The sequence below is a fragment of the Equus caballus genome, chromosome 7 (genome assembly GCF_041296265.1).
Source record: "Equus caballus isolate H_3958 breed thoroughbred chromosome 7, TB-T2T, whole genome shotgun sequence".
NCBI lineage: Eukaryota > Metazoa > Chordata > Mammalia > Perissodactyla > Equidae > Equus > Equus caballus.
In genome coordinates, this window is record NC_091690.1 from 22,703,194 (window position 1) to 22,728,769 (window position 25,576).

Sequence of the window (25,576 nt, forward strand, 5' to 3'; positions counted from 1 at the left end):
CATTGGATAGGTCTAACTATTAGAAAGATTTTACATTGAATCAGAACCCGAACTCTCATTCTGCCCCCCCTTTTCAGGGACGTTGCACTATCAATTATTTCTTCTCTTTCTATATCTTTTACCTCTCCCTAATTCATTCATCATTCATGAAATATATATTGATTGAAGACCTACTACAGCATGGCTCTTCTCATCAGATTTAAATATGCTAAAATGTCTCCCAACTTTGAGAAAAAATTTCCTCCTCCTCAGCAACGACCTCATTCCTCAGTAGCTACCTTATTTCTCTCCTTCCTCTCACCAACAAGCTTACTGCAAGTGATCCATACTACTGTCTTGACTCTCTCACCTCTCATTCACTCTATAACTCACCATGATCTGGTTTCTACCCCCACCATTCCACCAAAACTATTCCAAAACAGCTGCTGCCCCAAACACCAAACAACTCTTTGTTGCTAAATCCACAGCATATACCATCAGTGTTAACTATTTATCAGCACACTGTTACTTTCCTTCCCTTAGTTCAACGACAACATTCTCTACTCATTTTCCTGCTAGTTCTCTGGCCATTCCTTTCATTTTTGGGGGGAAGCTTCATTTTGCCTCTGATCACTTCAAACATATTGATATTCCTTTCTCTCTGGCCCTCTTCTTACTCTGAACTGCTGGTTCTCAAAAAATAAACTTCTTTTTGCCCCATTCCCATGCAGGGACATTTGGCAATGTCTGGAGACATTTGGGGTTGTCACAACTGAAGGAGTTCTACTGGCATCTAGTGAGAAGCTAGGGACACTGCTAAACATCCTACAATGTACAGAACAGTCTCCCACAATAAAGAATTATCCAGCCCCAAATATCAGTGCCGAGGTTGAGAAACCTTGCTCTATACACTCTTTCTGGACAATCTCATCCATTCCCATGTCTTCAATTTCCAAGTGCTGCTATCCGAAGTCCACATCATTTTCCTAACCTCCAAACACGTATATGGATGGGTGATGTGCAAAATGCTCACTAAAATCCATACTTCCATTCTCCCACAGTAACAACAACACATGGCTACTCAACTAGTCTATTATGTTCTAGCCCCTTTCACAGTTGGGGTGACCATGTATCTCAGTCTCACCAATGGAATATAAGCAGAAGTGATGTGCACAATTTCCAGGTCTGAGTCTTAAGAAAATAGATGTGCCTCCCCCATTGCCCTTAACCTCCAGCTACAACTTGGACATGGGGAGAAACCAACTTCAACCACTCAACAACAAAATCCTAGAGCAGTGCTTCTCAAACTGTAATATACGTACCTATTACTTAGTGAATCTCATTAAAGTGCAGATCCTGATTCAATAGGTCTGCGATGGGGCCTGAGAGCCTCTAGGTCTAACAAGCCACCAGGTGTTGCCAATTCTGCTGCTCTACAGACTGTTGAAACATAATTTTTTAGGGGTCTCTTACATTTCTGCACTGTTTTGCGAGTGAAGTAATGACCATCTTTTGTTCTGGACTATCTTTTCAAGGAGGTCTGTGTAGTAAACAGCTTGGAAAACAGAGATGGTGTTTTCCTCCAAAGCAAAAAGCAAGCATGCTTACTCCCCATTATAAGAGATTCACATTCCCTGAGCTCAGGAGTTCTCTTCTATAATGCACTGCACATTGCCCTGTAGAAACTGGGGCTCAGGGCCCTGTGCAAAAATGCTCAGGCTGGCTACTGCTGTGAGTAATAAACTATTTTTCATCTCTCATCCAAGGAGTCTCATGTCTTCTACCAGCATCCATGAAACTGTGGCAGGCCAACTTGCAAGCAGGTTAAAATCTCAGACCCCCTTCACAGTGCTTGGCAGAGACTATACTAGAGCAGGTAGGCCATAGGTTGTAGAATCAGCATGCTAGCCTGGACTACTACAATTAAAAAATACGGATCTGGGGCTGGCTCTGTGGCCGAGTGGTTAAGTTCGCATGCTCTGCCGCGGCAGCCCAGGGTTCGGATCCTGGGCGCGGACAAGGCACTGCTCGTCAGGCCACGTTGAGGCGGCGTCCCACATCCCTCAACTAGAAGGACATGCAACTAAGATATACAACTGTGTACAGGGGGGGTTTGGGGAGATAAAGCAGAAAGAAAAAAAGATTGGCATCAGTTGTTAGCCCAGGTGCCAATCCTTAAAAAAAAAAATTGGCAACAGTTGTTAGGCCAGGTGCCAATCTTTAAAAAAAAAAATACATATCTTGTTTGAGCCAGTGGATTTCAATGTCTGTCTCTGTCTCCCTTTCTTCCTTTCTTTTGAACATCTAGCCTTCATCTTAATACACTCCAATTATACAACTCTATTTGGAGTTGTATATCACACAGGCACTCCATATTTAAACTAATTTCTCCCACAAAAACCTACCCCTTCTCTAGATTCTCTGTTTCAATGAATGGCACATCAATGACCTGGTTCCCCACTTATCATTGACTTCTCCGTCTTTTACTACCCACATCAACAAGTCCCAAAGATCTTATCCCTTAAATGTCACTAGGATTCATCCACTTTTCCCCATCCTCACTGCCACTGACTTTAGAGCAAGTCACCACCCTGTCTCGCCTGATTACTTTAACTGCCTCCTAATGCTTTAACTGCCTTCTCATTTCCCAGTCTCTTTTTCCCTCAAGTCCTTTCTTGAAACTTCAACCAGATGGGATTCCTAAAATTCAATTCTGATGTCACTCCCCTGCTTAAAATCCTCCATGGCTTCCACAGTGCCATCAAGATAATGTCCATACTACTTAACCTGATATACAAGGTCCTTGCTTACCTTTCTGATCTCATCTCATGTCCTTTCCCACCACACTCACTAAACATGAGTCATATGGAACACTTGCAGCTCTCCAAAAGTGACATCTCTCCATTACATCCTTGCTTCTGCAATGCTGTCCCCTACGTCTACCTAAAACACTCTTCCTTCCTCTCTGCCTAATTACCTGTCACTTCAGGCTTTGGTTTGGACACTATTTCCTGCCGGAAGCCATCCTTAACTACACCTCTTCTCTCTAACTGGATTACTCCTATTTGGTGTGTACCACACTATTTTACTCATCTACATCAGGCATGAGAGTCACATTTTGAAATTAAAAACTGTCTTATTCAGCAACTACCACCGTATCAGGCACTTTGTAGATGCTCAATGAGTATATCAAATGACTGAATAAATTTCTTTATAACATCCACCTATGGATCTAATTCCCCTTCTTTGGCTATAAATTTGAATCTTGATATGATAAGGGCTTAAACCTTTTTTTTTTTGCCCCCCGGTACATAGTTGTATATTTTTAGTTGTGGGTCCTTCTAGTTGTGGCATGTGGGATGCTGCCTCAGCATGGCTTGACGAGAACAGTGCTATGTCCACACCCAGGACTCGAACCAGCGAAATCCTGGGCCGCCGAAGCAGAGTGCACGAACCCAACCACTTGGCCACAGGGCCAGCCCCTAGGGCTTCAAATCTTGAAAGTGTTTCTTACTAAAACTAAACACCCTCAGTTTCTTTCATTGTTCTTCAGATGGTTCAGTATTCAGCCCTGGACCCTCTCATTTAGACCAGCCATTTTTCAAAAGACAACAACCAGAACTGAATAAATTTCACCAGCCATAATCCGGCCAGCAAAAGGCACAGAGAACTCATCACTCTCTTGTTCCAGATACTGCATTTCATTTCAATAGTACAGACTAAGATCGCACTATTGACTCATTGATCAAACAATCAACTAACGACAAATACACTTCCAAAATATTACTTGAGCTGTGCTGGAGTTGTAAGTAACGGATTTATTTTTATTAAAACCTCTAATCAGAATGATTGGTGAACTGACTGTTAAATAAATTTTCTAGCTAACTAGTGGTTTCCCTATTTGTCATTCAAATTTTATAGAAAACTTTTGAAAAACACATCTGTTCACTTTCCTTCTCTAGAAACTATCACATAGAGAAGAGACTTGTTGTCTTTCCTTCAGGACCTTGAGAATACCTCAACATCTTGATTTTTGGATATCAACGAGCCCTGAGCAAAAATTTAGAAATGGATGTTGAAGACACCTAAGATTAGAGTTTGTTTAAATCTCCAGTATCAGCTTGCTTTCTTTCAATTGCCTATTTTTCCTAAAAGGAAACTGTAGGGGAAAAATCCTGGGGAGATAATACATGTGGAAAATGTCTTTAATATTATAAAGCTGATATTTTTGTTTCCAGACTGGTTTACTTCTTTTTGTGATGAAAGCACTCCAGAAAACACGATACACATTCTTAAAACCCACCAGACTTTCCACACAAGTATAGAAAGCACTAGCCCCACAAACTGACACAGGACAAGATGGGCAAGGACTCTCTGGATGTCCAGAGGAAGTGGCTTGATGACAAGAAGTAGAGTGGTCATGATTGGCACACCAAGCCAATTTTCCAGAAGAAAACTGTCAAAAGACAAACCTTGTGCTGAAGCTTGAATGTGTTGAGGCCAGCTATAGACCTGTAAGACAATGCTGGCCATTAATAGATGCAAGTATTTTAACTAGGAAGAGGTAAGAGAAGAGACCAAATGATCCAGTTCTAAGCTTTACCTGTTTTTATTATGAAGATGACAAAATCCTCAGATTTTGCTGTTGTTGTTGTTGAGGAAGATTGGCCCTGAGCTAACATCTGTTGCCAATCTTCCTCTTTGCTTGAGGAAGATTCTCACTGAGCTAACATCTGTGCCAATCTTCCTCTATTCTGTATATAGGATGCTGCCACAGCATGGCTTGATGAGCAGTGTGTAGGTCCATGCCTGGGATCCAAACCCACAAACCCCAGGCCACTGAAGCAGAGCACGTGAACTTAACCACTACGCCACCAGGCCAGCTCTCCTCAGATTATTTTTTTAAAATTTATAAAGGGCTATTCAAATGCAAGACATTATTATTATAGCTAAAAAAAATTTTACTATAAAAAAGAAATTATTTAAATTATAATTTTGGAAAATATTTCTATTTTTAAGTTGGAAGTTACCCTAAAATCATCTAATTCAACTTCCATTTACCAATAAGAAAAGTGAAGTCTTGAAAAGTTGTACATAACTGAATTGTCTTAGGAATCAGGAAGCTGAACTACCCCCCTGCAAACGTACCCAATATAACAACCTCTTCTTACCTCACTCTCTATCCTGGACTTCAGCAGGTCAATGTCATCAGATAGCTTATCCACTTGGGAAACCAGGTCTTGTGCACTTTGCATGCTGGGCAGGAATTCACTGTACTTCTTGCTGATCATACTGCATACCTCACCCTATAATATAAAACAGAATTACACTGAGATGAGTAGGTGACTCTGTTAAAAATATATGCTTGTCTTCCATAAGGAATCCTCCATGTTGGAGCCTTCCTGCCAGTTACCCACACCCATTCCCATTTCCCTCCAAGCCAACAGATTTCTTTGAAACACATATTTCTCCCACCCTTAATGGTCCTATGACATTATTAGAGTGAAAGAAGACAATGATCACCAAATCCCACTAGTGCCCAAGAGTTTTACAAACACCAGAAAAGAGAAGGTGGAGCCAGAAGTTCTCATATTGAACTGTATCAACTCAGACTACAGCCAATTTTAATTATACATATATCTAATTAAAAAAAAGCAAATGGATAAGTTAAATCCATAATCTGTATATTTCAATCAATTTACGAATTTCTATCTTCTGGCTTATAAAATTTTAAGGTCTAATCTTAAAACTGTAAATTGATTTACATTTTATTAATAAACAAATTACTGAAGACTTTGCACTGAATTATTCAATGCTTTGGAAGCTACAGGTATAAATTACACCTGCCCACAAATAAATTCCTTTTAGGCAGGAAAACACTACGTACACTTGAGTAGCAAGAATGCAGAACACAGAAATGTAACACAACAACAGAGTTAATGTTCTCCAGGAGCACAAAAGAGAAAGAGAACACCTCTGCCTGAGGGAAAATGGGGATATTTTTCATGCAGGAAACTACATTTGAGATGAAACCTGGAAAATGGGTAGAAAGACTACGGGTAAAGATGGAGAAATGGCAACATAAGCAAAATCTGGGAACTAGAAATGATACTGGGCCTTCTTGGAGCATAGGAAGTAATTCTCAATTGGCTGAAGATTCAAGTTGGTAAAGGAAACTAGTGAAAGGAAAGGTAAGTTAGGTTCAGAACACACAGGAACCCCAAGTGCCATGCTAAGGTAGCTTAATAGTCTGTGTATCATATAAAACGTGGTTTAAAACCCAAAAGCCATGTTAAAGAGATGTCAGTATCGTGAAATACTTACAAACTAGGAAACCATTTTTGTAAAATCAAGAATTGTTAGGAAGAGCTACTTCTTGTGCCTTTATGGTAGGTGCCAAACTCGCTCCCTTAAATCCAGACTTAAGCAGGTGCACATAATTTTAAGTGAATGCAGCAAAGATGCGGGCAAATACTGGCAAGGTGAGGACAGCAGTACACAGGGAACCTGTGTACGGCTCTGTGCTTTTTGGTTCTCTCTCAGTCTCAAGACAGCAGGGTCCAGAGAAGTGCCATTGACGTGTTTTACAACACTCAGCACGGCCTCCAGGGCTTAGGGATGGAGAAGAGAGCAAATAAACACACTGCTAGGTTTCAATAACAAAAACTTCAGAGAGGAGAATGGTTCAATCTTCCCAAAGCTATCATGTGCATCAACAAATCGGACAAAAAGGAGTGGGTGCAGGAGACAAACACGTCCTGTCCTCATATCCATCCCTCTCCTGTGCTCCCTCTCTGGACACATGGAGGCTTTCAGTCCCACTCCCCTGCCCTGCTGGTCCCCTCAGTCTCCCTCCGCGTCCCCTGCCCCCGGCCTCCCCAACCTAACCCCACTCCCCAACATTCCCCCAGCCACCGCCTCTTCCTCCGCACAGTCCCAGGCCTCCTCGCCTCCTCCGTCCCCAACTCGGCTGCGCTCCAAGCTTCCTCCTCAATCCACATACTTCCCAGCCCTGCCACTCCTCATTCTTCCCACTCAGGCCCCACACCTGACTCTGCTCCTACCCACTCTGTCCGCCCTCAGCCACTGCTCATCTCTCCTCGAACACCACCCGGCGTCGCTCTCTAGTCCGCCGACTGCTGCCGCGCCCTCACCTTGATCTCCTCCACCCTCCGGGTCAGGCGGCTGATCCTGGTGCCCAGATCCTCCTTCTCTAGCCTTCCCGAGTATGCCAGAACTTCCGTCACGAACGAGGCCATGGCCACGACAGGAACCAAAGCTGACAGAGCCTCTCTCTCGTAGTCAGCGCGGCAGCTCCAGTCCCGCCGGCGGCCTTGGCGCGCGGCCTGCTGGGAAACGGAGTCTTGCGGGGCCCAGGCCGCTGCACGGAAGGCGAGGGCCACACTACAACTCCCAGTAGGCATCGCGACTATCCTAGCGTGGAATTTCCACGGTGTCCCGTAGTTGGCAAACTGTGCGGAGAAGCGTTTTCTTCCTAGCTGTTTTCGAATAGCTTGTCTCTTCCCGCCCGTTTTTAAGTAGAAGAAATGAAATGTTTTTATTTAGTAATCAGTCCTAACTGAACCCTTCTCAACTTCAAACTTCTTAGCTGTGAAGTTTATCTAGCTGGAAGACCCGACGAACCCATCTTGATTTTTTTTTCGTTAAATATTCGCTCCCATGGGCCGCAGTGGCCATCGGAGCCCATCTGAATGGTGCCCTCTGGAGTTGTGGAACGAAGTGGCGTCACCTCAGTATAAATAGAAGTCTGCCTATAATTGCACTCCTTTTGTATTGCATAGTTTATGTTACATCTACGTACATATATTACATATATAAATACTGCCTCTATGTACATATAAATATACATATATTACATCTACGTAATACATGACGTTTACATTATTTATATTACCTAGGTATAAACAACATTAGTACTGTGTGGACTAGAACAAGACACTTAGCACTTTCAGAGATTACAAATCAATTTTATCAAAAGCTTTTAAAAATTGTTTCATTATTTAAATGTTACATACTGAAAGATGTTCACAATATACTATGCACGGTATAATTTCTTTGTTAAAAATATGGAGAGAGAGGTAAAAGATATATACCAAATTATCTCTCTGAGTGGTGGACTTATGGTGTTTATTCTCTTTCCCTATCTATTGTTTTTTCCTGCAATAAACATGTACTGCTTTAATTAAAATATCTTTAATTTTTTGAAAAGATATCTTGTGAGGGTTGACCCCAAGTAGATGCTGACCCTAAGGTCCTTGTCAATTTTAAGTGGCTGTGGGACAATCTGCTTATCCTAGTGAGGCAAGGGCAGCTTCCTGTGACATGAGCAAAGGAAATGAAATTGGGGTTAAGACAGGAAGCACAAAGGACAGCCATAGCATCCTGGGAAGCACCTCTCCCTAGAAAACCAAATCAGTTTCTGTTTAGTAGACCTGTCAGCCTCACTTTGAATTCTAAATGCTACTAATAATAAATGCCCAGTGAGAAAGAAGGACTTGCAGATGAAATTCCTGAAAACTTGTATTACCTATTTATTAACTACTACATGACAGACAGGATGCCAGGTCTCAGAAGCCAAAATGTGTGAATAAATAATCACAGGAGGATATGATAATTATTTTGGAGGTAGATGAGGGAGCAATCCAGATTTTTGTGGTGCCTAATCTTACACAGTTGTGGGGAAGGAGAGGACTCTTTAAGGAAAAGAATATAAAATACAAAATCAGGTGCAGGCCTGGGAAGGGGCCTGTGCAAGTAACAGGCGTGAAACTTCACCCACCTCTGAGGAAGGTACAAAGAGCAGAGGAAATACTGGAGGAGGAGCACCCAGTCTCTGAGTGAATCAGGGAGGTTTCACAGCAAGGAGGCATCTGGACTGAGAATCGAAAGTGGTGCCACTTTGAGGCTGAGGTTCTGGGATCTTCCTCCAGGAAACCAATTCATGCATGCCCATAAACACACCTGCAGAAGCTCCACCTCTCCCTGGGCAGAGAAGCCACTGGATAAGCTGAAGATTGTTCCTCAGGGTTCCAGGAAAAGATGGAAGAGCCAGGGTAAGACTGAGGAAGGAGAAGGAAGAGCATAGGGGATGGGGTGCCATTGCTACACATAGACAGTCAATGCATGCAGGAATTGATGAATACTTGAATTAATAAAAAGAAATTAATAAACAAATGGGTTCCGTTTTCTCTTACTAATATGACTTCCTTCATAATTCTTACTTATGATGGTTTGTATGTCTCCCAATTCACAGATTTTCACGAATCATCAAGAAAGGCCCTGAAGAAAATGCAAGGATAAAGGAGCAACGTCTGAAAGGATTCCTCCTGACTTATCATGGCTCACGGGCATGTGGCATACCTGTGTCCAGGAAGCAGAGTATCAAACACAAATCTGGATGGATATAGTGCAAGCAGACAGTGTTTCCAGGGAGACAAAATATTTTGCCATCGTGTTGACTAGAACATGTGGCTGTTAAAAACGCAGCAGAAAGAGCCTACAATTTGAAACGCATATGAAGGGAGAGATGTGGAGTGGTGGATGCGGGTATGGGTGAAACGAGATGGGTAGAAGTGGATAATTTTTGAAACTGGGTGATGGGACATGAGATTTCTTTATACCATTTGCTCCACTTTTGTGTAAGTTTGAATTCCTATAATAAAACATAAAAGAAAAAAGAGTATTCCAGATGATTCTGATTGCCTCCTTCCACCCCTAGACCATTGATAATTTAATTAGGTTGCTTAGGTGTTGAAACGTCATTCAGATAAAGTCAAGATGCTTTCTCGGATGTTTCCTCCTTGCTGACTGTCCTACACCTCTGCTTTCACTGCGTGGTGTACCACAGGGTATGCATTTGCTTAAAATATGAATAGGGGAATACACTGGTCAAAAATTTATGTCTTCAATATAATAAATCCCCATTTTCTTCTGTGTTTTGTCATAAAGATTAATCCTCCCCACATGCTGGAGCAGTGCAGGGGGAATCACTGTCACAATCTGGGGATAAGAACGGGAAATGTCACAGTCTGAGCCTCCTAGCTCAGGAGTTGGATCTGTTGCTTACCAGCCAGGGTATGCTGGCAAGTTACCTAACGTGTATCTCCACAGTGGTAGCGTGAAAATTAACTAAGGATAAGGTATCTAGCCAAAAGTCTGGCGTTCAGCCGCACTCAGTAGGTGAAAATTATTTCCTTTCCAGTCAGAACCTGCTTCTTGGCAGCAGCAATAAATACCTAGGAATGGAAGCTGGTATGACTAGCATCTATTTATAACAGCTGTCATAGCAGCAGCAGGAGACTGGGGAGGGAGTGCTCCCCTCCTGGTATATTCTGGGTCTCGATAGGTTCTTTGGGTTGGGAAATTTTCTAATTTTTTCTGCTTACAAAAACACTAAATAATAAATTCATAAAATTTACAAAAACATAGATAAGCACAAAATAAGGAAATAAAAACTACCCATAGTCCTACCACTAAAATAACCATGGTCAACATTTTGTGGTATATGATATGCATATATATATGGATATAGATGTCAACATAGATATATGCACTTTTTTATGAAAGTGAAATTGTATTCTATATACTCTATATACTATTTAGTCACCTGCTTTTCTCACTTAACAACATAACAAAAACATTTTTCACGGGCCAGCCCCAGTGGTCTAGTGGTTAAGTTTGGCACACTCTGCTTCAGTGGCCCAGCTTCACTTCCCAGGCACAGACCTACACTACTCATCTGTCAGTGGCCATGCTGTGGCAGCAGCTCACATACAAAAAGAGAAAAATTGGCAGCAAATGTTAGCTCAGGGAAAATCTTCCTCAGGAAAAAAAAACAAAAACATTTTTCATGTTATTAAAATGTCTTCTATATCACTTTAAAATGGCTGCCTAGTATTAACCAAAATGTACAATTATTAACAATATTTCAAGAACATTTTCATAAATCTTTGTATATCTTCACAATAGGCTAAGGTAAGTTCCTGGAGGCAGGGCGCTAGGTCAAAATACGCATATATTTAAAAGTATGAACCATGAAGTCATGATGCTCTCCAGAAAGATTATATCAATGAATACTCCCAGAACATCATTCTTGTCATCTCAGAACTGGGGAGTGATTTTAACTTTAAGTTTGTGAGTTTACTCACCAAATATGTATTGATAGCTTACTGTCTGGCTTTCTTACCTTTCACGGGACCCTCTCCCAAAATCCACACCCACATCCGATCTTGGGCACACCCCCTAAACCCAAACATTGCCAACTTCCTGGCACCTGCCTCAGCTGCCGCCTAGAAAACTGAAACAGGAACCCTCTCCAAATACGAAAAATCTTCCGCCCAATCTTCCCAAAAGGCCTCCCCACTAACCAGTCTCCAAGCCTCCTTTTAACTTTCTGCCTCTGTGGTGGGAGCAGCCATGGCCTGGAGTTTCCGTGGAAAAGTCCAGCTGGCGGGACTGCTCCTCTCTCTCCTTGGCTGGATCTGCTCATGTGTGACCACTGCCCTGCCCCAGTGGAAGACTCTCAATTTGGAACTGAACGAAATGGAGACCTGGATCATGGGGCTTTGGGAAGTCTGCGTGAATCAGGAGGAAGTTGCCACTGTGTGCAAGGCCTTTGAGTCCTTCTTGTCCCTGCCCCAGGAGCTCCAGGTATCCCGTGTCCTCATGGTAGCCTCCCATGGGCTGGGACTATTGGGGCTTCTGCTTTCTGTCTTTGGGTCTGAATGCTTCCAGTTTCACAGGATCAGCCACATATTTAAGAGGAGGCTTTGCCTTCTGGGAGGGACTTTGGAGGCATCAGCTTCAGCCACTACCCTCTTTCCAGTCTCCTGGGTGGCCTATGCCACAATCCAAGACTTCTGGGATGACAGCGTCCCTGAGATTGTGCCTCGGTGGGAGTTTGGAGATGCCCTCTTCCTGGGCTGGGCTGCTGGTATTTTCCTGGCCCTTGGTGGGTTACTGCTCATCTTCTCATCTTGCCTGGGAAAAGAAGATGTGCCCTCTCCCCGGATGACTGGTCCTACAGCCCCACCATCCTATGCTCCAGCAGAGGAGTTCGATGGCTCCTTCTATCTAACACCAAGACCTAAGAACCTGTTCATCTAGGACTAGCTTCTGCCTAGGAATCTCTGGAATAAAGGAATGTCAGTAGAATCCTTTCTCTTCCTTACCCTTCATCACTCTGTATTTGTTTGCCTCATTTGGGGGGTGGTGGTCACAGTTCCATTTGTTAAGGATTGACTATCTTGGTGATATGGTGATTATAATTTCAGAATGAAAAATCAAAGCACAGTTTCTAACAAACATGTTTTTCTGATTTGAGATTTTATTTATATAAACTATTTTAAAACTTGTAATATTAATTATAAACTTCATGTTATTTATTACTAAGGAAAGTATATTACAAAATTATATCCATCATAGAAAATCTAGTGCGAATAGTCACCAGATGGATGGATGGATAGATAGATTAGATAGATAGATAGATAGATAGATAGATAGATAGATAGATAGATGGAATGATAGATAGATAGATAGATACATAGATAGATAGATAGGTAGGTAGGTAGGTAGGTAGACAGACAGACAAAGCTGAAGATGACTTGGCAAATGAAAATGAATTATTGGCCCAGAATAGCCCCTTAGGATAGGAACACTCCTTGCATCCATTTTTAGCCTCAGTTGCACAATTTGAAAGAGTTTCACAATATATCTTGGCTGTTCGTAGATCCTTAATATCCCAAAGGGAAGACATACTCTGGTTTCCGCTATGTTGAGTCTATGAGTGGTCTGCCCTGTTCCCAGCATGAAGGTAAGAAATAGTCACTGTGAGTGAGTGGTAGGGTGACCAACAATCCTGGTTTGTCCGGAACTGGGTACTTTCAGTGCTAAAACTAGGAAAGTCCTGGTCAAACAGGGACAAATTGGTTAGCCCAGAGTAGCTGTGCCCAAGAACTTCCCAATGTGGGCACATATGTGGAGAGAAGTACCAGCTCCTCAGAAATATCTTTTACTATAGGCAAAATCACATTATAAATCCCTTAAACTTTAACCCAAATGTCAGCAGACCTACCCAGGCTGTGAGTACAAATAAAGTCCCTTTCACAGCAATGATCCAAGTTCCTTCGCTTGTCCTACCTGCACAGGCAGACCCTCTGCCAGAGGACCCCACCCCAGGTCTTCCTCAGGCATTTCTGCAAGTCCTCAAGGAGGGGCCTCATGCTTAAGCTGCCTGGCAGCTGCGATCACTGCAGCATCCACGCTGCTCCTTCACTCCCACCTGTCCCCCTCCCTTAATCAGTTGAAAAAGAGTCACCATTAACCCTGCCAACAATTCCCACAGGAGAACAGCTAAGGGGCATGGCTCCCAATGTCCCCTAAATAGGTCACCTCTCCGGCTCAGAGGCTTGTGCTCAGAGCCCCATGACACCTCTCACTTCTTGATAAAATAGCCCTGCCATCTTGAGATAGCCGCTGCTCAAGCAGGAATATGCACACACCAATGCGAGAACAAACAACTTTGCAAGCATAGCCCAAGCCAATTCCCTCCTCAGAAAAATTACATTTTTTTTTGGAGGAAACAAATCTGCCCAGGTGCAACTTCATCTTCAGCAACTTTTACCTCCTCATCCAGAGGAGGGCTCTCTAGAAGTCACAGTTTCTCCAGAAAGCTCCTTCTCCTTTTATGCATGTCCTTTTGTGTATGGTTACTTGACATACACAAATCCAATGACTCGTTACGTAAATTTCTAAGTATAAAAGGGTAGTTCGCATCAAAGTTGTATTCTGGCCTTCTCTGGTTCCAATGCTCATCTTTTCAACCACCCCTTCTCAAAGTTTCAAAACTCTTTGGGCCAAGTGTCAACCACGGGTGAGGCTCAAATATGCAAGAGTTACCCTTGGGTCCCACAGAATCTACAAGAAGGACTCAGGTCATCATTCATGCATCTGATCATTTATTCACTCATTTAACCAATATTTATTGAGCATCTACCATATATGCCAGGCATTGTGCTAGGAGCCAGGAACAAAATGGTAAGACAGAATTTATCCCTGCCCCTTGTACAGGAAAACAGGGGAGACAAATATTAATGTAAAATTGCTCGAATAAGTGTAAATTGTAACCATGACAAACTTTACAAATTTGGAAAAATATATGCTTCTATAAGATCATGCAATAGAGGAATTTAACCTAGTCAGGGAGCCATGGATGGGTACCCTATGGGAGCGATAACTGGATAAAAGCTAAAGGATGGATAGTGGTTCTAGATGGAGCAAGGAAAATGTACAAGGTGAGGCTGGTGAAGTAGGAAGGAGCCAGATCCTGCAGGGCATGTAGGTCAGGTTGAGGAATGTTGTCTCTATTCTCAGGAAGCCAAGCGTGCGGCCAGGAATAGGAGCTCAGCCCCAGGTGACTGTGGCAGTAGTCTGCTCCTTTTCTCCTTTTTCTAATACTGTGTCCCTGTGCAGTTTCCCTATCACATAGTTGTACAGGGTTTAAGAGTTTACAAAGTACTTCCACATTTCTTGGTAGTTTTATTTGACGTATCTTGAGTTTTTTTGAGATTGGGAGAACAGATATTATTTGTTTTGCTAATCAGAAAACTGAGATCAGAGAATTTAGGCAACATGCCCAAGGTGAGCAACCAGCTGCTCTGGACTTGAATCCAGGTTTTGATGCCATGGTGGTCTTTTGTCATGCCCTCCTGTTGCTTCACGGAGATGGGCTGCCGAGACAACCCACCAGACCAAAGGAAGAGCTAAGCACCAAAGCAGAAGGAAAAACCAAAGACCTACAAAGAAAAATCTTGTCCTTTGTGCTTTTGTTGAGGTCTGAACAGAGTCTTTGTTGCCAGGTGGCTCACCTGCTCCTGCTGGTGACTCGCAGCCCTCACCCTAATCTCATGTTTGCAGGTGTTGATATTTTTCATCAGCATGTGATGATGGCTTCCTCTGCAAATAAACAGACACAAACTAAAGATTTGTTAAGAAAATAGTCTGTCTTCCTAACTCTCCTCACAGGGGACACAAAGGCATTTTTTTAAAATGGGGGTGGGGCACGGACAGTTGACTGGTTCTCAAGCAGCCAACAGCATGTCCTCCCCAGAAGGGAATGTGATCTTCTTTCTGGCCAGAATCCGCTTGTGGAGAATGAGTCCGAGGGTGAAAATGCTTTTCATCTAAAACTGCCCATGTTTCTATCTACCTGTTTTGTAGGGAGAATAATGAGAAATAAAAATAGAACTAATTATATCTTAGCTTCAACTCGGCCTTTTCTCATATATTTGTGGCAAATTATTCTCACATTAAAAACATTTCTTTATTGTGGTTACACATGGAAAGATGTGTTGTCATGCGTATTAGAAACAGTATTTCAAGTCAAAAGCTTTTATTATGTGCAAAGCATTGTAAGAAAATAACTCACGGACTCACCAAATTTGATGCATTTAGAATTTGATGTGTTCAGTGCTATCTTCTCCACCAGCCTGCCTTTGGGTCTGAAAATTTCACCATTAGCAGATAAGGCATTCCAGAAAGTCCCTATTAAAATACTCATCTGTTACTCTTATGAGCCTCTGAGATCAGCTCTAGGGAAAAAGTCCTAAGGGATTCCAACGTGGGTTAGCAGCATTTGGGGATGGGAGGGAAGTCAGAAACAGTTTCATGGGCTTCTGGATAGGAGATGTGTCTTAGCAGCAGTGTTAGGACAATAAAAAAGTCAGAGTTGGGAAAATGTTTGCAGTCACTGGCCTCTAACATGGAACCGAAAGAAGTTGAGTTCACTTTCCACTCTACTAAGTGATGGATTTTTTTTTTTTAAGCCTGTCACTTGTCTTACTACCTCTCCACATTTACAGGATGTGGCATGGACTATCCTGTTGCCCAGAATTTTGAATAGAGCCTCAAAGCCAAGTCCCATGGGTGATGTATGCCCCATAAAGAGAAGCGCTCAACATACTGCTGCTGAGAAGTGGCCAAACTGGTTGGCCTTTACACCCAATAGCCTACATAGAGAAGCACACAGATTCATTAGGGAAGGTTCCTGGAAGGGAATTCATAACAGTTGAGAGTATTGTGATGTTCTCTACCCGTCCCTGTGAGGAATGGGGTGGAGATGGACCTAACAGAACCACTCATAGACAGGAGTTTCTCCCAGAAGGTAAGACCAGTGTCTGAAACAGACCAATCCCACCCCTGCTGAGCTCATCCATTCCTACTGCCACCAGGATGGCACCCAAGAAAGTTCTTGAGAAAGACCTGGATTTTTTGCCATAACAAAGGACATTTGAGAACCAAGAGAGTATTACAAACAAGACTAGCAGCCTCTTAAAAAACTAAACAATGTCCTCTGCCTTCTCATATAAACTCTCCTCCCCCAGGCTCTAGGGTGGCCACCTGGCCAAAGTTGGGGGTGTGGGGGGAATGGAGCAGGGAGAGTGAAAGAACATTCTACAGCTCCTTCCTTACTGCTAGTTCCTGAATTTCGGGCTGAGGCCTGAACTAAGGTGAGGGGAGAAGCACTGAAGCAAATGAATGAGAGTGAACTCCTGATCTAGACTGGCTTGGACTCTATAAAACATGAAGATTATTCTCATGTATTGTCAAGTTTGAGATAAACTTGACAAAGTTATGTGATCTTCCTGAGATGCTGTCAAGGAGCAGGGAAAGGAGATCCAAAACATCATATTGGAAGGTAGCCGTGGAAACAAAAAGAAAGCTATTGACTCACTGTACCTTATCAAGCTCAGGCCATTCAATAAAATGATTAAAGAAAAAATATATCTAAAACAGGAAAAGAATCAGATAGGGGATAATGTTATTTTTCTATCTAGCATAAGCCCTGATCCCCCTTTTTTCCGCTAAGGAAGATTAGCCCTAAGCTAACATCTCTGCCCACCTTTCTCTATTTCGTATGTGGGTTGCTGCCCCAGCACGGCTGCTGACAAGCGGTGTAGGTCCGCTCCTGGGAACTGAACCCAGGCTGCCATAGTGCAGTGTGCCAAACTTAACTACTAGGCCACAGGGCCAGCTCCAAGCTCTGATCCCTTTAACATCTCTCTTCTAATCAGATTGGCTAATATGAACCCATCCACTTGCCAGAAGCCCATAACACACTGGATATCTACATTATGCCCCAATTATTTGGCCCCTACACAGGTCAGAAGGAGCCTTAAAATTCTTGCCCCATGACACATTTCCCCATGAAAACCACATCTGGAGCTCAACTTTACAGAGAGTCACTGCTGCATCTACTGTCTCCTTTAGCCCTTAAAACATAACTGCAAAGTTGTGTTTTCCTGTTTTATAGATCAGGAAAACAGGTTCAGCTGGGATTTGAGCTCAGATGTGTCAGATTCCGATGTCAATATTCTTTCCATGAACCACATCTTCATAAGAGACATACTGATTCATCAGTGATTTACAAATCAGGAAAGCTGTAGAACTGTTTAACTCATGAATGAGATCTGGCTATTCCTTAAGTAGGGACAGTCAAGATGACTTAGAGAATGACCATGCTACTTTCACGACATCACTGGGGATTCTGTCCTTACTCTTAAAATCCAAATGCTAATTTGGGAAGACCTTCTTTGGCAGGCAGTGATACCTCTAACCCATCATCAGGACTCTAGATAGAAAAGTGGCCATCCCTCTATGAATATGATTAACACCAGGACTAGCACACATTTAATTTTCAAAGCTCACTACTGGTGGTTCCTGGGTATCACTTTTGTGCCAGCTTATCAATTCCAAGTCACCTAAATAATTTAGAAGGTTTCTATCCCCTACTTCTACTCAAAGTCAATATTCCTGTTCATTGCTTATCATCACAATTTCTTCTCTTCCTGGTGTAGCAGGGACAATCCAGACTTATCTTATTTTGAGAAGGGAAAAGACCAGGTCTCTGCTCTGTAGGACCCATTCACCTGTCTATAAATGGTCAATCAACTACTCAACAATGAGGTTGAGGATTCATCCTAACTAGCCAACAACTTAATGGATGACCAGGAGCAATCAAGAGTGCTGAAAGAAGAATGGAAATGCCCTTAAAATCTCTCTTAAACTAGCCCCACTTTGACTTCTAATGGAGTACTATGTCAGTTTATTGTTCAATAACTTAAAAGAATGTGGAGAATTTTTTTAAAGGCTCAGGGAAAAGTAACGTAATGACTAAACAGCTGGGAAGTTAAGCCTGTGAGTAAACTTTAAGGAACTGACGTGTTTATGGAAATTAAAGGAAAGGTTAATTATGTAGAAAAAAATATTTCTCCATATCTCCATCAAAGTTCAGGTTAGCCTGAGGAATGTGCCAAGATAAAATATATTAACTCAGAAACCATGAAAACCTGTAAACTATCATTGAAGGAGGTTCTACAGACTTTTTATGGAAGCACAGAATTCAGTGTGTTGATCACAACGTTTAAGAGCCACTTTCTTAGTAGGCATAGCAGTTCTACAAAGGAGTAGTTCTCAGCTGTCACTGTGTTATCAGAATTATCTGTGATGATTTCTAAGCATAAAGGCATCAGGGGCCCAGCCCAAATCTAACAAGCGAGTGTCTGTACCGTTAAGGCCTTAGCAGGCCTTTTTAAAGTGACACAGCTGATTCTGGATTGGTGGCCAGGATTAAGGATCACTGCTGAAGAGCTCTGAATTAAAAAAGGCAGGGAAAAAAAATTTACAAAAGAGGAAAATAAGCAACACCAAAATACAGTTCTTTGAATGGACCAATAAACACCTGGATATACTAACCAAAAAGAAAAGAGGAGAAACATCACCCAGGATCAGTAAGGAAAAGGGGGCATCACTAAGATCCCAGAGTCATTAAAACAAAAACACACACGAGGTATTAATATGAGCTTTCAGACACTAAATTTTAAATTTTAATGAAATGAACAAATTTCTAATCATTTTCCAAAACTAACACAAGAGGAAGTAACCCCCCAAAATCTCAAAACTCTACATGTGTGGAAAGAAACTCAATGCATAAGTAAAAGCATTCCTAAAAAACACACACAAACAACAATTCTAGGTTCAGATGGCTTCAATAATGAAGTCTTCCAGGCTTTAAGGAAGAAATAATCCTATCTTATCCAAATTTTTCCAAAGCATAGAAAATGAGAGAACATTTCCCAACTCATTCAGTAAGGCCAGAATAATCTTGATTCCAAAACCTTGACAAGGACACTATAAGAAAAGAAAATTAAAGGCCAATGTCTCTCATGAACATACATGCAAAAATCCTAAACAAAATATAAAAAAGAAATTTCATATATATATAAAAATTGTATCATAATCAAATTCAGTTTACTCCGGCAACATATGGTTGGCTTAACATTTAAAATCAATAAATGTAATTCACACGTGAACAGAATATCCACGTAATCATTTCAATAGACACAGAAAAAGCATTTGACAAATTTCAACATCCATTTGTAAGTTTTATAAAACTGTTTGCAAACTAAGAATACAAGGAATCTTTCTTTACCTAATAAATAGAATTTACAAAAAGCCTACAGCATATTTAGTGGTGAAATATTGAAAACCTCTTCCCCTGATATTAGAGGACAAGGATGCCCACTATCACCACTTCTATTCAGCATTGTACCAGAGGTCCTAGTAAGTGTGACAAGAAAATAAATGTCGTAGAGACTTGAAATAAAGAATTAAAAGTCATTATTCACAGATAACATCGTGCATTTTAAAAATCTAAAAAAACTAGTGATAAACTATTAGAATTAATAAATGAATTTAGCAATGTTGTCGAATACAAAGTTGATATGAAAACATCAATTTGTTTCTAGATACCAGCAACAAACAATTAACAATGGAATTTTTAAAATGACAACATTTACAGTAGTTTGCAAACCCTCAAAGATCTAGGAGTAAATCTTATGGAAGATGTGGAAGACCTTTACACAGAAATTAAAGAAAACCTAAATAGATGTAGTATACCATGTTCACGGATTAGATGTCAATTCTCTCCAAATTCTCTCTAGTCACTGTAAACCTAATGAAAATCCCTGGAGATGTGTGTGCATGTGTGAAATTGACAAACTGATTCTAAAACTTTTATGGAAATATAAATGATCAAGGATAGCCAGGATGATCTTGAAGACATTCAAAACTGGACAACTTATTTTACTGGAAATCAAGACTTATAAGCTACACTAATTAAGACAGTGTGATAGTGGTACAAGTAGACAAGTAGGCCAGTGGAACAGACAAAAGAGCCCAGAAACAGACCCCCATGTAGACACTTGATTTATGACAAAGGCATAGCACTGGGAAATTGACAATGTTTTCAATAAATGATGCGGGCCTATCAGCTAAATGTGAAAGGTAAAACAGCAAAACTGCTGAGAGATAACACAGAATATCTTGATGACCTTGGGTAATAATTTCCTCAACAGGGTCTCATAAGCACTAACCATGAAGGAAAAGACTGATAAAATTGGAGTATATTAACATCAAACATTTGTTTTCATCAAAAGATAAAAGAGTGAAAAGTCAGAGTGGGAGAAGATACATGAAATGTACATAATCAAAAAAGTTTCCATAACTGGAATATTTTTAAACACTCCTATAAATCAATAAGTGAAAGACAAGAAATCCAACAAAAAAGTGGGCATGACTTAAACAGGTATTTCACAGAAGAGAATAACCAAAGGCCAGTAAGCATATAAAGAAATGCTCAACATCATTGTTATGCAGGTAAGTGCAAATTAAAATGATATCATCACACATCTGCCAGCATGGCCATAATTAAAAATACTAACAAAACCAAATCTTGACAAGAATATAGGGCAATTGGAACTCTTATAAAACTGCTGGTGGGAGGTTAAATTGGCATAACCGCTTTGGTAAACTGTTTGGCAGAATCTAATAAAGCTATTTATCTATTCCTATGACCCAAATATCCCATGACCCAGTAATTCCACTCATGGTTACATAGCAACAGAAATGCATCTGCACGCGCATCAAAAGGCACGTACATAAATGTTCCTGGCAGCATTATGTGTAGCAGCCAAAAACTGGAAACAACTTAAACAACAATTAGCAGAATAAATTTTAAGATATACTCATACAATGAAATACAATAAACTGAGCAATAAAAATGAATAGATCACAGCTACAATTAATTCCCCCTTCTATCCTACCCTTGATATATCCCAGCCCTTCATTCAATCCTCGCCTCTAGTTCTTTAAATTGTTCTGTTGTATGTATCCACTTCACACCTCTTTCTTCAAGTGGGTAGGGTAAAAATGAGTTTATATGCCTCATAGGTCTTAAAAGAGCTAACAAATACAAACAGAAAAGGATTGCAATTTCAGGTAACCATGGAAAGGCTAACCCCAGTCTCAACGGAATTTATGCTGATGTCAAGTACCCTGCCCAAATTCTTGAATCATTTTAGGTAAAGGTCATATAGGTTTCTTCTTCCTTCTCCCCACCTCCCTACTCCTCATCCTTTTTTCACACCCTTTAAATATGTAAAAACCATTCCTGGTCTCAGGCAGTTTGTGGATCCTGTAAGAAACCAAGCTGTACCTACAGTGAAGAAAAAGAAACGACTTTTCAGCACTCCCCCTGGTGGTTTGAGTGCATCCAAATGATACAAACTTTTCAACACCACACACTATACACTACAGATGTCCATCTGCTCCTTTCGTGGCCAACTGTAAATCCCAATAGCTCATTAGAAAATAACTAATTTGGAAAGATACAAAGCAAAAGATTTTACAAGATTACCAAGGACAGTTGAGCAGTCGTTAAAAGCAAAGGCCATGAAGTGAGACCACCTGGCTGCACTACTTTCTTCTCTGACTTAGGACAAACCATAGGCCCCATCATCATCGCAAGGTTGTTATATTAAGTGAAATAATATAACTGTGCATAGTACTCAATAATGACAGGGATTTAAAAGTGAAAGGTAAATGGTGGTACTTAGAATTTTAAATAGCAAAATGTAATCAATGGCAGGGGGCACAGTGGTTAAGTTTCTGCACTCCACGTCAGTGGCCTGGGGTTCACGGGTTCGGATCCAAGGTGCGGACTTACACACCGCTCATCAAGCCATGCTGTGGTGGCATCCCACATACAAAATAGAGGAAGATTGGCACAGATGTTAGCTCAGGGCCAATCTTCCTCACCAAAAAGAAAAGGTAACCAACGGGTAAGAAAACTGATCAATTCCCATGAAACAAATGTTTGCAATTAGCTTTAAAACACAAAAGCACCTCTGAGTATCTTTAAAAGATGGCCTAAACATTAATTTAATCACAATATAAGAAATTCAGCTTTAAGAAAATAATTTTTTTTGCTTTCTAAATTTGACAAATTACAAAGTGGATACCCGTACATGCAATACGACTGGCGCATGAGACGAAAAGGTATCAGTCACCACTAGGTGCTGCTCAAGAACTGTTGCCTGCTCTCATTTCATCCCATTAAGTTTCTCAACCCTTTAATCTGCTTTTTTCTTTTAAAGAAGAAAAACCAAAACATGACAAATGCTTACTGAGTTCATCCATTTCCAAAGTATAAAATTAATATTTAAATAAAGGCCATACTGCACACCAGAGGTAAAACAAATACTTTTATTGCACATTTATAAAATCTGCATAGTTGTATTAAGTGTTCTTCCCTCCCATGATTCCCTCATTAATCTTAAAATTTGCTTGAAACCCAGTATCCAATCTGGAGCCTTTTAAAAATGGTCAACAGGGGATAGTTCTCTCTCTACATATACATATATATAAGTTTTGTTTTCTTTTTACAAACCCACATCCTTTACTTTTCCAAAGCAAAAAAGGGTAAGGGCATCAAAATGTTCTTTTGGGCCAGAAGCAGCCTTAGACATCTGTTTTTGACAATTTTCAGAGGCTAGAAAATTTTACCTAAATGGTTAACAACTATCAAAATGCTATCTCTAGTCAAGTTTCACAATTCTATTCCACCTAAAGTCCCTAATGCCTTCCTTTCTTTCACTCAGGACTGAGTATGAGGTTTTCTGGTTTAATTAAAAATATAAAATAAAAGAGACAGAAGAAAGGAGAGGCAGCTTTGACTTTTCGGCATCTTACTGCCACATGACCTTATATTCAACCCACATGTAAAAGGGCAGTGGTTCATCACTAATCCATTTTGTCATCTCTTGTCAAAACCCAGGCAAGGTCTGTATTTCTCAACCCTTACAGTGAAGAATTCTTAAATGTCATCCATATTTGATAAAATAACTAGTAGCTTTTCTTCTGGTTCAGGTTCTGATGAATCACCCTTCTATTCTGCTGTCAAAAATATTTAAGCCTGAAAGATAATTTAAAAATTGGCAAGAGGCTTAGAAAAGCCCAAGCACTCTCGTAGGTACCAGAGGCATTTCAGGTCTTCTGGCATAATTCAATACTTTAATACACTGGTGCCTGCCTTTTTAAGTGAAATTGCTTTTATGATTCTGTACCTAAAAAGTGCAATTTTATTTTCAATCCTTCTTTACACACACAGCACAGTTGGGGTCTGGATCTGAATCTGACTTTCCCACCCAGTCCTTTTCCCAAGGTAAGCACTGTGATGACAGACTTTTGGACAACAGGCAAGCAACCAAAGACCAGGATAGGCCTTGAGTATGTGGGGGCTTAGTTCACTGTCACAGCTGAAACCCCTTGAATTGACTCCATGACAGCTGCAAATCGGCTACAAAGGTCATAGGGAGAATTAGGTCGAATAGTCGGAGGCTCCTTCAAGACAATGATTTCTGTAGAAGGATCTAGAAGCCTGGGTAGAAACTCCCCTAAGCACAGCTGCAGATTCTCTGTGGAGGGAAAACGGACAGTTACATACACAGCTAAACAGAACTCTAAATAAAAACTACTAAGTCTGCAACTATACGAGAAGGTCAGTACCCGACCTCACAGGTCAAAGCATTATGCCGGCCAGCTAACAACAAATGAGGATTCTTTCAGGCCAAACCAGGAACAAAGACCTACTTGCCAAATATACCAAAGCTTTAAGTCACAGCTTTAAGCCATTTGACATTTGGCAAAATAACACTGTATATTCACTTCATTATGGACCGATCTTCTAAACAATCATCCTCTAAAAATTTGAGAGAGTGGGTGGATATAATACTCTGTACCATAAATATAATGATGCTGTCTTCTTTCAAATGATTAAAATATACAAGCATGTATACATGGCATAAAGTAAAGCTATGTATCTACCACACATGGTCCAAACAAAAATTGAAGACACTGAAAGGAAATTCACAGCTACTAATTATTAGAGAATTTTTCAATAAATATTATAAACAAACACTTTAACAAGCCAGGAGAATATCTTTACATCAGTGAAAAACTAACAAAGAGAATTCATTCTAGAATATACACCATCTTTCTAAGTCTACCAAACTCACCTAAAAATAACTAGTTTTAGGCTCCCTCTCGAAAATGCTTTGGACAAGCAAGGATATTCCATTCACTAATTTATTAATGTTGAAGGCATTATTATTAATAACATGTTTATGTCTTGCAACTTCAAGTCACAGGGAAATTTAGTTATGGTACCCCTCAGGTAATCAAGTTGTACATATAGATTTTGATTTTTAAACTATAAAATTAGAATTCAGATTTTGGCAGATGAAAAAGTAATAGAAGTCTGATATTCCTGGAGAGCAGTGATTTTTGCAAACAGAGCTTGCTGGCTGTCTGTGGAACTGCTTCAGTAGCCAGAGGAGGTAACAGAGGCTAAAAGGGGCAGAGGCCCAGGCTCCCATTGCTCGTTTTGATAGCACAGAACACTTTTAACTCACTTATATGCTAGGGGGTTCCAATAATCTCTTAATAAGGTCTGTCAACCACTGCTATACAGTGAGACCAGCGTAATTTCTAGAATTCTCAAGAGCCTTAGAAATTATTGGAAGTGCTAACAACATACCTGCAATATCTTGCCCAAGGTAAGAGCACCAATGGTTTCTCATGATCTCAATGGCATCTAGGTCATCCTTGGAGATATCATTATTAATGATAAGGTGAATGCAGGGAATGATCAACTCATTCATCACATTAATGCCCTCTGTTACCGAGTTGTCATCATTTGTTTCAAAGAGAGAAGCTGCTTTGGCATTCAGCTCCTAAAGATAAAAGGCAGAGTGAAAAAAGTCTGAAAAAGATAACTATCTATTTTAGAAGAACCTAAATAAGTGGTTCCCAAACTTTACTGCACATTAAAATTGCCTGGGAATCTTTAAAAACTACTGATGCCCCACCTCAGACATGCTAATTTAATTGGTATGCTGGTGACCTGGGCACTGGCATTTTCCAAAAGCTCCCTAGGTGCTTCTAATGCAGCAAAGTCTCTGACCCACCAGCCTATGCTTCCAAGTCAAGGTCATGCTTAACCCCTGCTTCTACCAAAAGGCCTATTCAACGCTTCTCAACCTCCAGGGAGCATCAGAATCACCTGCAGAGGACATGCTGATGCTCAGGCCCCTCCCCAGAGAGCCTGGTTTAAGTGTCTGGGGAGGGGCCTGAGCGTCACCACTGTGTGAAAGCTCCCTAGGTGACTCTGAGGCACACTGAG

At 40.9% G+C, this 25,576-nt stretch overlaps 3 protein-coding genes across 14 annotated transcripts in view; 1 reads left to right on the top strand and 2 right to left on the bottom strand.

Annotated features, from left to right (window-relative positions):
- Nucleotides 1–7,713, bottom strand: part of ZW10 (zw10 kinetochore protein) — a 44,890-nt gene extending 37,177 nt beyond the window's left edge. The window contains exons 1-2 of the mRNA XM_001502053.6: nucleotides 7,134–7,713; nucleotides 5,151–5,285 (exon numbers count right to left, since the gene is read on the bottom strand). Of these exons, the coding sequence (XP_001502103.2) occupies nucleotides 5,151–5,285; nucleotides 7,134–7,403 (405 nt within the window). The 5' untranslated portion in view covers nucleotides 7,404–7,713. The remainder of the gene's footprint in view (nucleotides 1–5,150; nucleotides 5,286–7,133) is intronic.
- A 3,702-nt stretch (nucleotides 7,714–11,415) lies between these two features.
- CLDN25 (claudin 25) lies at nucleotides 11,416–12,105 on the top strand. The gene has a single exon (XM_001500389.3). It carries the CDS (start codon nucleotides 11,416–11,418, stop codon nucleotides 12,103–12,105), a length of 690 nt encoding a protein of 229 aa, XP_001500439.2.
- A 10,480-nt stretch (nucleotides 12,106–22,585) lies between these two features.
- The window catches only part of USP28 (ubiquitin specific peptidase 28), a 59,248-nt gene continuing 56,257 nt past the window's right edge, over nucleotides 22,586–25,576 (bottom strand). For all 12 annotated transcript variants that reach the window (XR_011440474.1, XM_023644844.2, XM_070272816.1 and 9 more), the window contains 2 exons: nucleotides 24,932–25,127; nucleotides 22,586–23,810 (listed from right to left, as the gene is read on the bottom strand). Coding sequence is in view for 11 of the 12 variants with exons in the window: in XM_023644844.2 (XP_023500612.2) it covers nucleotides 23,635–23,810; nucleotides 24,932–25,127 (372 nt within the window). In the remaining variant the exon portion in view is untranslated. The remainder of the gene's footprint in view (nucleotides 23,811–24,931; nucleotides 25,128–25,576) is intronic.

What these genes read in the sequence shown, in the direction of transcription:
- CLDN25 (XM_001500389.3), top strand. Translation starts at nt 11,416, where the DNA reads ATGGCCTGGAGTTTCCGTGGAAAAGTCCAGCTGGCGGGACTGCTCCTC.